General features: G+C 42.3%; 5 protein-coding genes across 9 annotated transcripts; 3 read left to right on the top strand and 2 right to left on the bottom strand.

Moving 5' to 3' along the window:
• Positions 1-415: 415 nt before the first annotated feature.
• Positions 416-2,744, bottom strand: LOC6548411 (synaptic vesicle 2-related protein). Of its 4 annotated transcripts, none has more exons than XM_026980286.1 (9): positions 2,462-2,744; positions 2,210-2,395; positions 1,899-2,155; positions 1,725-1,849; positions 1,602-1,665; positions 1,421-1,546; positions 1,273-1,344; positions 823-1,217; positions 416-759 (listed from the first exon to the last, which is right to left on the bottom strand). In XM_026980286.1, the coding sequence occupies exons 2-9, from the start codon at positions 2,319-2,321 to the stop codon at positions 474-476; spliced, it is 1,437 nt and encodes a 478-aa protein (XP_026836087.1). In that variant the 5' UTR covers positions 2,322-2,395; positions 2,462-2,744; the 3' UTR covers positions 416-473. The 4 variants fall into 4 exon arrangements, with proteins under 4 accessions (XP_026836087.1, XP_001976522.1, XP_026836088.1 ...); XM_001976486.3 differs by having other exon boundaries at positions 423-759; positions 2,210-2,338; positions 2,462-2,675; XM_026980287.1 differs by having other exon boundaries at positions 474-759; positions 2,210-2,384.
• A 3,958-nt stretch (positions 2,745-6,702) lies between these two features.
• On the top strand, positions 6,703-9,200 carry LOC6548412 (radial spoke head protein 6 homolog A). Its single transcript, XM_001976487.3, has 4 exons — positions 6,703-7,103; positions 7,212-7,404; positions 7,459-8,377; positions 8,431-9,200. The coding sequence occupies exons 1-4, from the start codon at positions 6,796-6,798 to the stop codon at positions 9,138-9,140; spliced, it is 2,130 nt and encodes a 709-aa protein (XP_001976523.2). The 5' UTR covers positions 6,703-6,795; the 3' UTR covers positions 9,141-9,200.
• Positions 9,201-9,214: 14 nt separating this feature from the next.
• Positions 9,215-11,647, bottom strand: LOC6548392. 2 transcript variants are annotated; one of them, XM_001976488.3, is made up of 8 exons: positions 11,565-11,647; positions 11,121-11,415; positions 10,714-10,879; positions 10,341-10,657; positions 10,094-10,279; positions 9,904-10,035; positions 9,720-9,845; positions 9,215-9,658 (listed from the first exon to the last, which is right to left on the bottom strand). In XM_001976488.3, the coding sequence occupies exons 2-8, from the start codon at positions 11,310-11,312 to the stop codon at positions 9,575-9,577; spliced, it is 1,203 nt and encodes a 400-aa protein (XP_001976524.1). In that variant the 5' UTR covers positions 11,313-11,415; positions 11,565-11,647; the 3' UTR covers positions 9,215-9,574. The 2 variants fall into 2 exon arrangements, with proteins under 2 accessions (XP_001976524.1, XP_015011531.1); XM_015156045.2 differs by lacking the exon at positions 11,565-11,647 and having other exon boundaries at positions 9,626-9,679; positions 11,121-11,518.
• Positions 11,648-11,657: 10 nt separating this feature from the next.
• On the top strand, positions 11,658-13,313 carry LOC6548393 (xyloside xylosyltransferase 1). Its single transcript, XM_001976489.3, has one exon. It carries the CDS (start codon positions 11,859-11,861, stop codon positions 13,278-13,280), a length of 1,422 nt encoding a protein of 473 aa, XP_001976525.2. The 5' UTR covers positions 11,658-11,858; the 3' UTR covers positions 13,281-13,313.
• Positions 13,314-13,564: 251 nt separating this feature from the next.
• LOC6548394 (adenylate kinase) lies at positions 13,565-15,261 on the top strand. Its single transcript, XM_001976490.3, has 4 exons — positions 13,565-13,807; positions 14,276-14,512; positions 14,576-14,743; positions 14,803-15,261. The coding sequence occupies exons 1-4, from the start codon at positions 13,706-13,708 to the stop codon at positions 15,016-15,018; spliced, it is 723 nt and encodes a 240-aa protein (XP_001976526.1). The 5' UTR covers positions 13,565-13,705; the 3' UTR covers positions 15,019-15,261.
• Positions 15,262-15,333: the final 72 nt, after the last annotated feature.

The raw sequence follows: 15,333 nt of genomic DNA, 5'->3' as shown, positions 1-15,333 counted from the left end.
TTAATTAAGTATTATAATATATACGCGGGCCCGAAGTTATTTATACGTCCCCATACGTTATTCGCTATGTTTATGGTCTGAAATATGGGCTTGTTTAATTAATTTGCAGTGCACTTCCTCCTGTCACCTGAAATTAAATCATAAATGGTGCCCCAAGTGGGTAGGCACTCCTGAAAGCGGGAAAATTGGCCCACAATGTAGAGATTAGTCAGCAATTAGACCAGCCATTGGTAGTTAGTTACACCTCCCCACTGAATATTTATGCCAATGCTAGACCAGAGCTTTCCACTAGGGAGCTTTGTTACTTGTTGGAGACATCTTAACTTAGTGCGCCCCACCGGCAACAATAGAATCTATACTAAACTTTACAGATCCTAGCCTAAAACTAGGCAATTCGAATGAAATATCTACACCGCTCTAGGCTAATAGGTTTAATGGTAGTAATAAGTTAAGAGATTGTAGTATCAGTGCCATCAGTGGTAGCCAACAGTTTCTCTGGGCAGGAAGACGCAGGCTATGGAGGCCAGTAGGCCCACGATTGCGTATGTGGACATGGCTTGGGTTCTGGAGGAGTCCATCAGCACTTGCGCCACAAAGGGGGTCAGCATGGCGCCAAGTCTGGCCAGAACGGAGCAGCCCGAAACTCCCACGGATCTCAAGGCGGCGGGGTATATTTCCGGAGTGTACACGTAAATGGCCTGGAAGATGCCGGATATCGTGCCCCGCGCAATGAAGAGGGTCACGGAAGTGGAGAGGCGACTGCGATTGGAAGCAATCATTGGAAGTGATTATAGTAGTCAACTGAGTGGGCACTAATCTTACCTTTCCACCGACATCAATGCCAAGGTGCACAGAACCAGCGCCAGATACTGCAGGACAATGGTTTTCTTCTTGCCAAACAGCTTGACCACCTTGATGGTCAGCAGTATTCCGGGAAACTCAGACAGGGTGATCCACAGCAGGTCCATGAAGTCGGCGGTCATGAAGGTCACGCACGCATCGGGATGGCTCTGCTTGTTCCTGGCCACCAGCAGCTCGGTCGTAACCAGCACCAAGCCGTAGTAACAAAAGGCCGAGGCCAGCCATAGGAACCACAGCAGGATCGTGGTCCTGTACAGGCTCGGGCTGAGCAGGGATTTGAAGCTCTCCGAGGAACTGGGCTCGTCGTCGGCCATCAGCCGACCCATCAGCATATGGCGCTTATTGTTATGAGCTATCTGCAAACGGAGCTCTTCAAGTTGGCACATTTTCCTTCACAAAGCTATTGCTCACCTGCTCCAGAACCTTAATGGCTTTGTCGTTGTGCCCGTTGTAGGAGTAATAGCGAGCCGATTCGCTGAGCCACTGTATTAGATGCACACGATTAGATATAAATTTGATTGGAGCGATTTGATTGATCTTAAGCACAAGCTATACCCACCGGCGATAGGATGGTGAAGATTAGTAGGGGTGTAGCCGAAAGAGCCAGGAGACCACGCCATCCATAATAGGGGTAGACAACCAGTGCTAAGACCACTTCGAAGCAAGCTCCCAGGGCCCAGAAGCACTGGAAACAGTACAAATATTCCACAAAGATTCCACACATAAGGGCACGTACTCACGTCCATCAATACGACGCACTTTCCCTTGTGTTTGGTGGGCAGAAACTCCGCGTACAAGGTAACTCTTTTGGGTAAAAGAAAGTTTTAGGTGGAGAGGTACTTCCTAGCCCATGGACTACTCACGACTGTGGAACGCAGCCGATGGCGAAGCCCACGAGACCTCTGAGGGTTAGGAGCCAGGCATAACTGGGAGCCACCGAGCTCAGAATACTGTACAGAACCAAGAGTACTCCGAACAAGGTGAGGGCCTGAAAATGTGGTATTAGCGTAGATTAGCTGCGCACCTGCCCGTCTTACCGACTTTCGCCCATATCGGTTGCTCAGCTGCGTCCAGAAACTGGAACTCAACATCATGCCCAAAAACACAACGGTTGTGACGGATGCCTGCTGGAATTTGGTGACGTTCCACTCACAGAACAGGGCTGGACCCAAGACGCTAAGGATGGCCATTTCCATGGAGTCCGACATCCAGCAAAGTCCCACCAAGAGCGACAGCTTGACGTGAAACCATCCGAAGCCGAAGGCATTGATCGCCTGCTGAACAGTGTAGGTATCTGTGAAAGGTGCGCTTGTTACCCGAAATGTGTGAAATTCTTCGGACCACTTACCATCCGGATTTATAGACACCGTCTTCAGCTCCAAAGTGGATGCGTGCACCTCCCGTGGGGCGATGTTTCCAGCGGGTGAATGGGCGGCTGGCTCGTTGTTCAGATAGTACATCTTGCGGCCTAGAAGCACTTAGGAGAGTCACTGGGTCAACGAACTGCCACTCCCTGATTTACACTAAAATCCCACTATTTCAAATACCATATTTATTAACCCGCGATGGGCGTTTTTAATGCTACTTTATGATATTATACCTTCTTCAACCGTAAAGAAAGTTATTCCCGATTTCAAGACTGTGATTTATGTCTTCGAATGCAGATACACCCAGTTATATCCATTTTATTCGAACATATCCGAATAGGCGAGCTTCGATTTAGTTCTGATTAGGGAAACACAAAAATGTAGTACCACAACAAAAACTTTCTCAAGCACTTTCTTTTCGCCAGTAAGAAACTGAGAATCAGATGCAATGTAAACAACGCGCATACAACACCACCGATTCTCCCAAACTGGTTATAAGGTAACGACTGAAGACTGTCTTCCAGACTGTTGGTTCGATAACGATAGAAGGCGCGCAGCTCGACGCTATTCAAAATCCAACTATAGATTTGAATTATTAATTATACCCGTTACTCGTGGAGATTCTAGAGATACTAGATTCGTTGAAAAGTATGTAACAGGCAGAAGGAAGCGTTTCCGACCATATAAATATAATATAACCATAACGACCATATAATAATAATATATAAATATAATATATATTCATGATCAGGATCAATAGATCTATGATGAACAACTCAAGTTACTGAGAACTACAAAAAACTATCACGGCCACACTTTTAAACAATTCAAATTTATAAATTTATTTTTTTTAATTTTTTTTTAATTTGTTGATGTGATGATGTAGAAATTCAAAAAAATTAGGAAATGTCCTAAGGCTGAAGTTCTGAACTCCATAACTCAACTTATCTTATTCGGATTTTGAAGTGGCATACCTCTAAATGTTTGTGGTGCAATTATCTAAAAAACTGCATTCAAATTTAAAAATTTATTTTTTTTAAATTTTTTTGTAATTTTTTTTCACATGATGTAGAAATTCAAAAACATTAGGAAATGTCCTAAGGCTGAAGTTCTAAACTCCATAACTCAACTTATCTTAATCGGATTTTGAAGTGGCATACCTCTAAATGTTTGTGGTGCAATTATCTAAAAAACTGCATTCAAATTTAAAAATTTATTTTTTTTACATTTTTTTGTAATTTTTTGATGTGATGTAGAAATTCAAAAACATTAAGAAATGTCCCAAGGCTGAAGTTCTAAGCTCCATAACTCAACTTATATTAATCGGATTTTGAAGTGGCATACCTCTAAATGTTTGTGGTGCAATTATCTAAAAAACTGCATTCAAATTTAAAAATTTATTTTTTTTACATTTTTTTGTAATTTTTTTTGACATGATGTAGAAATTCAAAAACATTAAGAAATGTCCCAAGGCTGAAGTTCTAAGCTCCATAACTCAACTTATATTAATCGGATTTTGAAGTGGCATACCTCTAAATGCTTGTGGTGCAATTATCTAAAAAACTGCATTCAAATTTAAAAATTTATTTTTTTTAGATTTTTTTGTAATTTTTTGATGTGATGATGTAGAAATTCAAAAAAATTAGGAAATGTCCTAAGGCTGAAGTTCTAAACTCCATAACTCAACTTATCTTAATCGGATTTTGAAGTGGCATACCTCTAAATGTTTGTGGTGCAATTATCTAAAAAACTGCATTCAAATTTAAAAATTTATTTTTTTTACATTTTTTTGTAATTTTTTTTGACCTCATGATGTAGAAATTCAAAAACAATAAGAAATGTCCCAAGGCTGAAGTTCTAAGCTCCATAACTCAACTTATATTAATCGGATTTTGAAGTGGCATACCTCTAAATGCTTGTGGTGCAATTATCTAAAAAACTGCATTCAAATTTAAAAATTTATTTTTTTTACATTTTTTTGTAATTTTTGATGTGATGATGTAGAAATTCAAAAAAATTAGGAAATGTCCTAAGGCTGAAGTTCTAAACTCCATAACTCAACTTATCTTAATCGGATTTTGAAGTGGCATACCTCTAAATGTTTGTGTTGCAATTATCTAAAAAACTGCATTCAAATTTAAAAATTTATTTTTTTTACATTTTTTTGTAATTTTTTTGATCTCATGATGATGTAGAAATTCAAAAACATTAAGAAATGTCCTAAGGCTGAAGTTCTGAACTCCATAACTCAACTTATCTTAATCGGATTTTGAAGTGGCATACCTCTAAATGTTTGTGGTGCAATTATCTAAAAAACTGCATTCAAATTTAAAAATTTATTTTTTTTACATTTTTTTGTAATTTTTTGATGTGATGATGTAGAAATTCAAAAAAATTAGGAAATGTCCTAAGGCTGAAGTTCTAAACTCCATAACTCAACTTATCTTAATCGGATTTTGAAGTGGCATACCTCTAAATGTTTGTGGTGCAATTATCTAAAAAACTGCATTCAAATTTAAAAATTTATTTTTTTTAATTTTTTTTTAATTTTTTGATGTGATGATATTCAAAAACATTAAGAAATGTCCCAAGGCTGAAGTTCTAAGCTCCATAACTCAACTTATATTAATCGGTTTTTGAAGTGGCATACCTCTAAATGTTTGTGGTGCAATTATCTAAAAAACTGCATTCAAATTTAAAAATTTATTTTTTTTACATTTTTTTGTAATTTTTTTGATCTCATGATGATGTAGAAATTCAAAAACATTAAGAAATGTCCTAAGGCTGAAGTTCTGAACTCCATAACTCAACTTATCTTAATCGGATTTTGAAGTGGCATACCTCTAAATGTTTGTGGTGCAATTATCTAAAAAACTGCATTCAAATTTAAAAATTTATTTTTTTTACATTTTTTTGTAATTTTTTGATGTGATGATGTAGAAATTCAAAAAAATTAGGAAATGTCCTAAGGCTGAAGTTCTAAACTCCATAACTCAACTTATCTTAATCGGATTTTGAAGTGGCATACCTCTAAATGTTTGTAGTGCAATTATCTAAAAAACTGCATTCAAATTTAAAAATTTATTTTTTTTAAATTTTTTTGTAATTTTTTGATGTGATGATGTAGAAATTCAAAAAAATTAGGAAATGTCCTAAGGCTGAAGTTCTAAACTCCATAACTCAACTTATCTTAATCGGATTTTGAAGTGGCATACCTCTAAATGTTTGTGGTGCAATTATCTAAAAAACTGCATTCAAATTTAAAAATTTATTTTTTTTACATTTTTTTGTAATTTTTTGATGTGATGATATTCAAAAACATTAAGAAATGTCCCAAGGCTGAAGTTCTAAGCTCCATAACTCAACTTATATTAATCGGTTTTTGAAGTGGCATACCTCTAAATGTTTGTGGTGCAATTATCTAAAAAACTGCATTCAAATTTAAAAATTTATTTTTTTTACATATTTTTGTAATTTTTTTGATCTCATGATGATGTAGAAATTCAAAAACATTAAGAAATGTCCTAAGGCTGAAGTTCTGAACTCCATAACTCAACTTATCTTAATCGGATTTTGAAGTGGCATACCTCTAAATGTTTGTGGTGCAATTATCTAAAAAACTGCATTCAAATTTAAAAATTTATTTTTTTTACATTTTTTTGTAATTTTTTGATGTGATGATGTAGAAATTCAAAAACATTAAGAAATGTCCCAAGGCTGAAGTTCTAAGCTCCATAACTCAACTTATATTAATCGGATTTTGAAGTGGCATACCTCTAAATGTTTGTGGTGCAATTATCTAAAAAACTGCATTCAAATTTAAAAATTTATTTTTTTTACATTTTTTTGTAATTTTTTGATGTGATGATGTAGAAATTCAAAAAAATTAGGAAATGTCCTAAGGCTGAAGTTCTAAACTCCATAACTCAACTTATCTTAATCGGATTTTGAAGTGGCATACCTCTAAATGTTTGTGGTGCAATTATCTAAAAAACTGCATTCAAATTTAAAAATTTATTTTTTTTACATTTTTTTGTAATTTTTTTGATCTCATGATGATGTAGAAATTCAAAAACATTAAGAAATGTCCTAAGGCTGAAGTTCTGAACTCCATAACTCAACTTATCTTAATCGGATTTTGAAGTGGCATACCTCTAAATGTTTGTGGTGCAATTATCTAAAAAACTGCATTCAAATTTAAAAATTTATTTTTTTTACATTTTTTTGTAATTTTTTGATGTGATGATGTAGAAATTCAAAAACATTAAGAAATGTCCCAAGGCTGAAGTTCTAAGCTCCATAACTCAACTTATATTAATCGGATTTTGAAGTGGCATACCTCTAAATGTTTCTGGCGCAATTATCTAAAAAACTGCATTCAAATTTAAAAATTTATTTTTTTTAATTTTTTTGATGTTATTGGTTGTGATGGTTATTTGAAAGCATTCCCTAAAATAACTAAATAGGCTGCTTGTCAAAGCCTTATACCTACAATTATTAGGTTTACCCAAGCCAAACAACACTTGTTTTTAAGAATTGTAGATCAGAGCTCCACTATCACATCGCGATGGACCTGGATTCCTGCCAAAATTTCTCATTAGACTCCACGAGTAGCTCGCACTTTGTTCCTCCGCCAGTTTGCGTTCCCAGAAGGAAGAAGCCGGAGAAGCCTCCAGTTGAGGAGGCATCTCCCGAATGCTCCAACGTGATCACATCGACATCCTCGTCCTCGACAACCACCATATCCATAGGCGCCTTTGATTCGCAATGCAACCTCCACAATGCCCGCAATCCCGAGGCCCCGAATATTGGCTATGAGTTGAATGTGGCCAAGTCCATATTGCAGAAGTACAGCACTCTCAGTGGGGACAACCTGTGAGTTTCCTTCATTAAGATAAAGATCATATAAGATATCGTCACAAGTACTTGGTACTCCAAAGAAATCTCGGTTAACCATGTAACTACTCGACCTCATCCGCACAGGTTCGATCATCTTAGTGATATCATAAAGAGGGTGATTGACGAACGTCCTCCCAATGTGATAGACTTCTTCGAGGAGTTCAGCCGAAATGTTCGCGAACAGAAGTTTCACTTGCCAGAACGCTTTCCGCCCAGTGGGGTGTTCGATGAGGTGCGCAGCTTCCGGGTGGCCAAGAAAATTCTCCAATCCATGAAGGTTAGCAACTGATATGTATATAAGGATCTACACCACTTAACCCCTTTCGCATAGCTGCCGTACATCGTCGAAGGCGAGGATCTGATGGGCGAAGACTTGTCCGTTGAGGATTTGAGGACGAACGAGGAACTGCGCATCGTCATCGACGATTCCATGCGCTACTTCGTCACTTTCAACGAACGAGTCCAGCAACTGCAGTTCTACTGGACACAGTGCGGTTTTAGCATCAGCAACGACGACATCTTCCAGCTGGCCAGCGCCATGAACCGGCTCCAGACCCATCCCTCGATCATGCAGTGCAGATTCTGGGGCTGCATCAACGGGCTGAAGGCCTCCTACTACATAGTGGAGGCTTCGCTGACGCGCGAGGAAATCGCCTCTCGCTTGGTCATGATGGAGGATGAGATCCGCCAGAAACAGATTCCCTTCCAGATGCGCAATGACAGGGAGGATAAGCCCCCGCCGCCACATATTGGACCGGAGCTCACGCCGGGCATCTATGGCTGGGAGGATTTTCCGCCCGAGGAGCTGGAGAAGATGAGGCCCAAGGCTGCGCCCGTTCCCTTGGTGGAGGAAATGGAGTTCTACGACATTCCACCGGAGTTCATTGGCAAGGGGTGCAATAGGTACACCTATTTCGTTGTGAATTCGCTCTTTGACGACTGGATCGAGCTCCCCATAGTGACTCCTCGACAGATTGTCGTGTCACGGCAGATCAAGAAGTTTCTAACAGGCGATCTGGAGGCGGATGTCATTTCCTACCCCTGCTTTCCTGGAAAGGAGAAACATTACCTGCGGGCCCTGATAGGTCGCATCACCGCGGGTACCTACATTGCTCCTATGGGCTACTACAGGCGGATGACCAAGAAGGAGAAGCGGATGTTCGATGGCGAGGAAGAGGACGAGGGTGAGGAGGAAGAGGAGGAAGAAGAGGAGGAGGAGTTCAACGAAGGCGAGGAGGAGCAAATAGAAGGTGAGCATATGACATATTCACTGTTCGCATAGCAGTACCCCAATATTTTGCAGATAACGATGTAATGCTCCTGAAAAACGAGAAGTACGAGGTAGAACCCCTGGGATCTCTGGTCACTCCAGTGGCCTGGGTGCATGTCAGGTCGAATATTCTCAACCAACAAGGCCGCGTTGTCTGGTACGACGAGGAGAAGGCCCGCAAGGAGCGGGAAAAGGCATTGGCCCTGTACCTGAAAATGCAGATGATGGGCGAGATGGAAGAGGAGGTGGAGGAGGAGGAGGAAGAGGAGGAAGGCGAGGAGGAGGGCGAGGAAGAGGGCATGATCGAGGGCTTCAATCAACCCGAGTTAGGTCCCAGCATCCTCTCCTCCTGCGCTAATGACATGAACCCCGAGATTCCCGTTGCCTGGCTCGCCCGCATGACCAGCAAGTATACGAATCAGAAGGAGCGAATGCTCGTGATGCAGTCGAACATCTGGCCGGGCGCCTACACATTCATCTTTGAGAAGACTTGCGAATCCATATACTTGGGCTGGGGCCACAAGTACTACGCCCGCAACATTCCATTCAAGCACTTGCCGATAGTGCAGGAGGAGTTCCCCCACAACCCAGAGGACTTCATCGAGGCCAATGATCCGACTGTCGAGGATGAGGAAGCGTACAAGGCTTGGCTCCTCAGGAAGCAGCAGAAGGCCGAGTATGTGGCTGAAGATATCGAAGATTACGATGATGACGAGTTCGCCGATCAGTATGACGATGACTGAATTGAATTAAATTGATTGTTTTTTGTTCCCTTTGAAGTTCTGCAATAAAATGTATTAGCTGCGTTTACTTGTGAGCTTTAGTTTGATTTATTACTTGCAAATAAAATACATATCGTGTATCTAAAGTGAATAAAGTTGGACTTACACTTACTTCGCTCCCTTATGTACATTTACTCTTTCTAAACGGACTTTAAAAGTAAACTTAACTGCTTAACTGAAATCACACGTGCACATCGTCATCCTATAAATCGTCATTAAGTTAAATAGCTCTTCGAACCATATGTACATTGCAGTTTTCGTGTGAATAAATGTAAATGTAATTTAGTTATCGTTGGCTGTAACTCCGACACATGGAACCCATGAGGTCTTAATGGCTAAATACGGAATCGAACAAATTTGGTAATACAACGGGCATCACTTGGCAATGCAGCAGCTTACAGCTTCAGGGATTCCTGGAGCTTCACTGTGGCATTTGCAGACGGCTTTATGACTTCCTGCTTGGCGGCAATCGCTTCGGGCTGTAATCAAACGTTGAAACTCTATAGAAGATAAGCCATCATACGTATATTATATATATACCTTGGGAACTACGGGGTCGTCTTCGCTGCTGGCAGCTTTAATATTTCCCATGCTCTGAATGCAAAAGTTCTTCAGCTGATCCACGGAGGCAGCCAGCATATTATTCTTGTTGTTTGCCAGCGTTATCTGGAGTTAATCAAGTTTAGTATGTCTCGACCCATAATCACGTACGCCGTTCACCTACCTCTTTTTCAATTTTCTCTAAAGACTCATCGAAACTGGTTACTTTCTGCTTATATTCCGGCCAACTGTTACTTATTGTGGCCACATGGGACGTTATGTTTTCAGATCGATCCAGTAGGTCGTCTATTTTCGTCTGCAATAAATAACGCAAATTAGGGCTGATAACGCTGCCGAATTTTGGAAGAGATAACCTTGTGCAAAGATATTTCCTCGCTGAGGATTTTCGTTGTTTGACTTAGGGTATTGTTCACATTCTTCAGATCGTTGGCCAGTAGTTTAAGGGAACTTAAAGTGGTTTTGTTCAGCGCAGCAATATCATCCGATAAGTTTGCAGGCAAAGCGTTGGACTGAAGCGTGGGCAGTTGCGAGAGATTGAGCTGCAGAGGTATCATATTTATTACTGTGTCAATACTCAGATAATCAGATTCAAGGACCTACCTTTAAGGCTTCTGTGTCGGCCTGCAGTGTTTTCTGCACCTCGGTGTACTTGTTGTAGTGCTCCTTGACGGCCTCTATGTCGGTGGCCACGGCTTCTATCTTGGCCCCGAAGTCAGCCACCAACTTCTCGTCCTGTCCGTGGTTTCTCTGCGCTGCCACGGCCGCCTCCAGATTGCTAAAGTTATTCCGCAGGCTCTCCATAGATTTTTGCAGGTCATTTATTTCCGAAATGACGGCTGTTTGGTTTTTCAGCAGGTAAGACGAAGTCTCGTGCCATCTTTGGAGGGTGTCCGGGAAGTTCTTGCTCATGGCAGACACTGAAATATTACATAATTGAGGACGCACTGTGCGTAGCAGACTGTCAAAATCATACCCTCTTCGATCTTCTGGCGATAGTCGGTGAGTTGCTGGCGCAGATCGAAGTAGAGCCAGTACAAAATGCCCACAATCAGAACGCCCATAATGCCTAATAAAAGCGGGCCGCACATGCGGAAATAGGCTATTTTTCGATGGCTGCGGCGACTACCAGCGACATTTGTCTGAAAAGAGCGCAATATTATTGGGTTGCTACATATTTCACTCTTTGTATGGTGGGAGGCACATATAAGCATGTATGTACGTATAAATTCCCGATGAATGTGTATCTTTAGATACGCGTTAGCTGGGAAAGTTCAATTGGGCAGGTTCAGATAGATAGATACAAATACAGCTAACCTTGTACTTGATCGAGTATGTAAGTGGCTGTGGATGTAAGCAGCAAGTAACGTAAAAATACCTTACCCATGCGTAATCCTCAGGGTCGTCGGTCGAGACGGAGAGCAGCTTGTCCTGGGAGTTGGTGGCTCCGGGGACTCTCCGGTTGGCTCTCTTGCCCGAGGACGACTGGGAGGCTATCAGGGCGTCCAGCTCCCGACGCTTCTTCATTTTCTTTCCGGCCCGCAGGGGCACCTCAATGCGATGGTGGCAGTCCATGGGGTCGTCTTCTAGAAAATCTGGTCTCCAGTGGAATTCTTGAATTCGGTCGCAGGCCCAAGCTATTACATTTTCTCAGCGTAGTCCAGTGGCTTTTGTAATTCTGGAGCAACCATAACATGTACTTATACTGATAAAAAAGATACTTCTGCGCATGATTTAAGATTACGGTGATTAAGATTAATCGCTGGTTATCGATAGACGGATTCAAGTTATTTTGAAAATAAAATTGAGTGCTAATCCTATTTATACCTTCAAAATGCGCTGTTTCTGAGCTACATTTAACTCTGATCGTCCGGAGTGCGTCCAAAAATTTGACCCAAAAAAATGGGGGCGTTCGATAAGTTTGGCAATTTGCGGATTCACAATAACGGTCTCACTGCCCCCAAAAGACTTGCATTGATTTTTACGCTGTGCTCGCTTTATCGATCTAGTTTAATTAAGTTCATAGCCGTCAAAAATGTTCTGTGCGCTTCTGCTCGTTAGCTCAGAGTTTCCGTTTAGTGTTTTCTAACGTTTGGCTCCGCATGGGATATATGTTCGTTGATGCTGACGTACTGTTGCAATAGGTGCTCCTCCGCTGATTTCGAAATGGCCAAGAACAGCTTTAAGACTTTAATCAGCCAGAAACACAAAACGTTTCCGGCGGACCTCAATATGTACGGAATGAAGTGTAAATCGCAGCTGCTGGAGGATCAGGAGAACGTGACCCTGATCATCAATCGGCGGAACTCAATCCGCCAGAAGCCGAAGAATTGGGCTTGGACCCTGCTGCGTTGCAGGTGGCAAAAGAAGCTAGTTCTCTTGTTAATATTTATTTGTGTGTGCGTTCTGATTGTTTTCGCCAACACGCATCTCTTGGTTCGCGGCAACATCCTCTCGGCCTTCCTCTCGAGCCGACTTACCAAGCACTCGCACGCGGAGAAGCAGGAGGCGAGGTATCCCGACATCCAGGCCACGACCCCGGCAGTTCCACCGGTGCTGAGGCCCACGCACTACCTTCTCAACTACACCGCCACCCAGCTGGAGCTGGGCTCGCACTTGAACGGCCTATCCTCAGACTACAACATATTCGTCATATACACCCGGGAGAACTACCATCTGAACCTGAAGTTCGACCTGTTCGCCCACAGCTTGCTAAAGCACACCAGTGCCCAGTTGCACCTGCACGTGATCACGGACAGCGAGAGCCAGCCCTCGGTGCTGGAGATCCTGCAGCGGCAGATCCGACGGTTCCGGCGGACGGTAATATACACCATATACGACGTGAAGGTCTGCTCCAGCATCATACAGGACATAGCCGCCAAGTTGTCCCCGTACTTCAGCTCAACCCCGAACTCGTACTACAGCGACTCCCTCTTTTTCCTGTCCCTCGGCCTCCACAGGATCGCCGACAGGAACCTGAACAGAGCCATTCTGCTAGATTGTGATATAGTCTTCCGATCCGATGTCCGACTGCTGTTCAACGAGTTCGACAACTTTTTGCCGCACCAGCTTTACGGACTGGCGCCGGAACTGACCCCCGTCTATCGCCATATCCTTTACCGCTACCGCGTGCGCTATCCGAAGACTAGTTTCGGAAATCCCTACTATCCGATCAACAACGAAGGGGGCAACCAACACAGCCGTGTCCACCATGGTTATCCTGGCCTGAACTCCGGCGTGGTACTGCTGCTCCTCAACCGCATCCGGAACTCAAAGTCCTATCTGGAGAAGCTGACCCACACGGAGGTGCACACTCTAGTCGCCAAGTACTCCTTCAAGGGCCACCTCGGCGACCAGGACTTCTTCACCCTGCTGGGATACGAGTACCCAAACTTGATCTACAGACTGGATTGCATTTGGAACCGCCAGCTGTGCACCTGGTGGAAGGATCACGGATACTCACAGATATTCGACGCTTATTTCCGGTGCGAAGGCAATATTAAAATGTATCATGGCAACTGTAATACGCGAATTCCAGAATAAATAAAATTGTTATAGGAATATTGAATAAATTAACTTTAAAGGTTTTCTTTGGCAGAACAATTGAATGTGGGTAAAATAATCGGCATAATGTAACATTATGTAATATGATTTCAATCTTAGATTAGAGGACAATATGTGAAATTTAGACTTAGAACGGAATGAAAAAGATACAAGGGAACCCCTAAACCTGCTATTAATATTTTACTAGCTATTTTTCAAATTCATATTTCAGCGATGTAACAATGTTATCGATAGGTGAGAAGCAAGAGAGTGGGAACACGCCGATTTCGTGGTCAAATTCGCACAGGGTGCTTCGTGTGAGTGATTTCGCATCTTGTTTCTTATCTTTAACCTTCATTTCTGGCTTGGTTTAGCTATGAATTAGGAGCAGACCCGAATAATCAGTCGAGCATATACAGTTAACGATGGCGCCTAATGCAGCAGTACCAGTGGAGCGATATGAGCCCCAGACCCTCGGGATCAACGCTATTCTCCTGGGGCCACCGGGCTCCGGCAAAGGGACGCAGGTGGGTCCAAAGTTACATAATGATGTGTTTTTGGTGATACGGACGCCATATAGTCTATAAATAAATACAACGTGTTCAAGTGCGCGATTTTTGTTTGCAAATATGCCATGAAACTAGTAAGTTCGTTTGGAATTGAAACTAGTGAAGTTATATAAGACGATGTGTACACGGAAATTTGAATGTACATATGTACTTAATATGTACATACATATGCTTCAAATGGTGTCTTTCTCTTGACCCTGAATCAAATCAAAACCTTGGCGAGATGTGGCGAATTAAGTGGGACACATTTAAGCAATCAAGTGGGTATTATGTAGACCATCTATTAAAAGCCTACCAGAACATTCCCGGCCACAAGAAATGCATCTTATCTAGCCGGTCGCTAATTGCTTACCTTCCGACGATTTGGTGCTATATTGATTAGCTTCAACTGAAACTTATCAATGTTTTTAATTATGCCCAATTTAGGCTCCCCTGCTGAAGGAGAAGTTCTGCGTGTGCCATCTGTCCACTGGCGACATGCTGCGGGCGGAGATTTCATCCGGCTCCAAACTGGGAGCCGAGTTGAAGAAGGTCATGGATGCCGGCAAACTGGTCTCCGACGAACTGGTCGTTGACATGATCGACTCCAACCTGGATAAGCCTGAGTGCAAGAACGGATTCCTCCTGGACGGATTCCCCAGGACTGTCGTTCAAGCTGAGAAGGTAGTAACACGCGTGAAGCACTTTGTATTCTGGAGTCTAACCCGTTCGATGTGTTCTTTCCAGCTCGACACATTGCTGGACAAGAGGAAAACCAACTTGGATGCTGTCATCGAGTTTGCCATCGACGACAATCTGTTGGTGAGGCGCATCACTGGCCGCTTGATCCACCAGGCCAGCGGGCGTTCCTATCACGAAGAGTTTGCCCCTCCAAAGAAGTCAATGACGGACGATGTAAGTTCCTCTATAGGACTCTCGCCAAAATCCCTAAATGACATATCGTTTACTTGCAGGTCACTGGAGAACCCCTAATCCGTCGCAGCGATGACAACGCTGAGGCTCTGAAGAAGCGACTGGAAGCATATCACAAGCAGACAAGACCACTGGTCGACTACTACGGCCTGAGAGGTCTGCACTTCAAGGTCGATGCTGCCAAAAAGTCCAGTGACGTCTTCTCCGCCATCGACAATATATTCCAACGCAAGCGTTCTGCCCAGATCCAATTATGATTTGTTCCTGCGCAATGATCAACTACTGATAACTGCCTCCTGACAATTTATTTTGAGACACACACACAACGTTTAAGCCTAAAGTTAAAGTTGCATCCGGGAATCCTGAACAGACGAAATTACCTTTGCAGGTCGACTACTTTCCTTGTACAGATTTCTAAAATGTATAAGTGTTTGTTACTTTTTACATTTCACTATTTGTAACTACAATACAACTTAATAAAAAAAAAAAAGAAAACTAAATTTTACGAAACATGAATGATTTAAACTGGGCTGCGTTCAAATGGGAGATGGATTTCGGACAACAACGCCAAG

Source organism: Drosophila erecta, unplaced genomic scaffold (genome assembly GCF_003286155.1).
Source record: "Drosophila erecta strain 14021-0224.00,06,07 unplaced genomic scaffold, DereRS2 tig00000092-arrow-pilon, whole genome shotgun sequence".
In the NCBI taxonomy this organism is placed as follows: domain Eukaryota; kingdom Metazoa; phylum Arthropoda; class Insecta; order Diptera; family Drosophilidae; genus Drosophila; species Drosophila erecta.
This window is presented reverse-complemented; position numbering and strand designations above follow the sequence as displayed.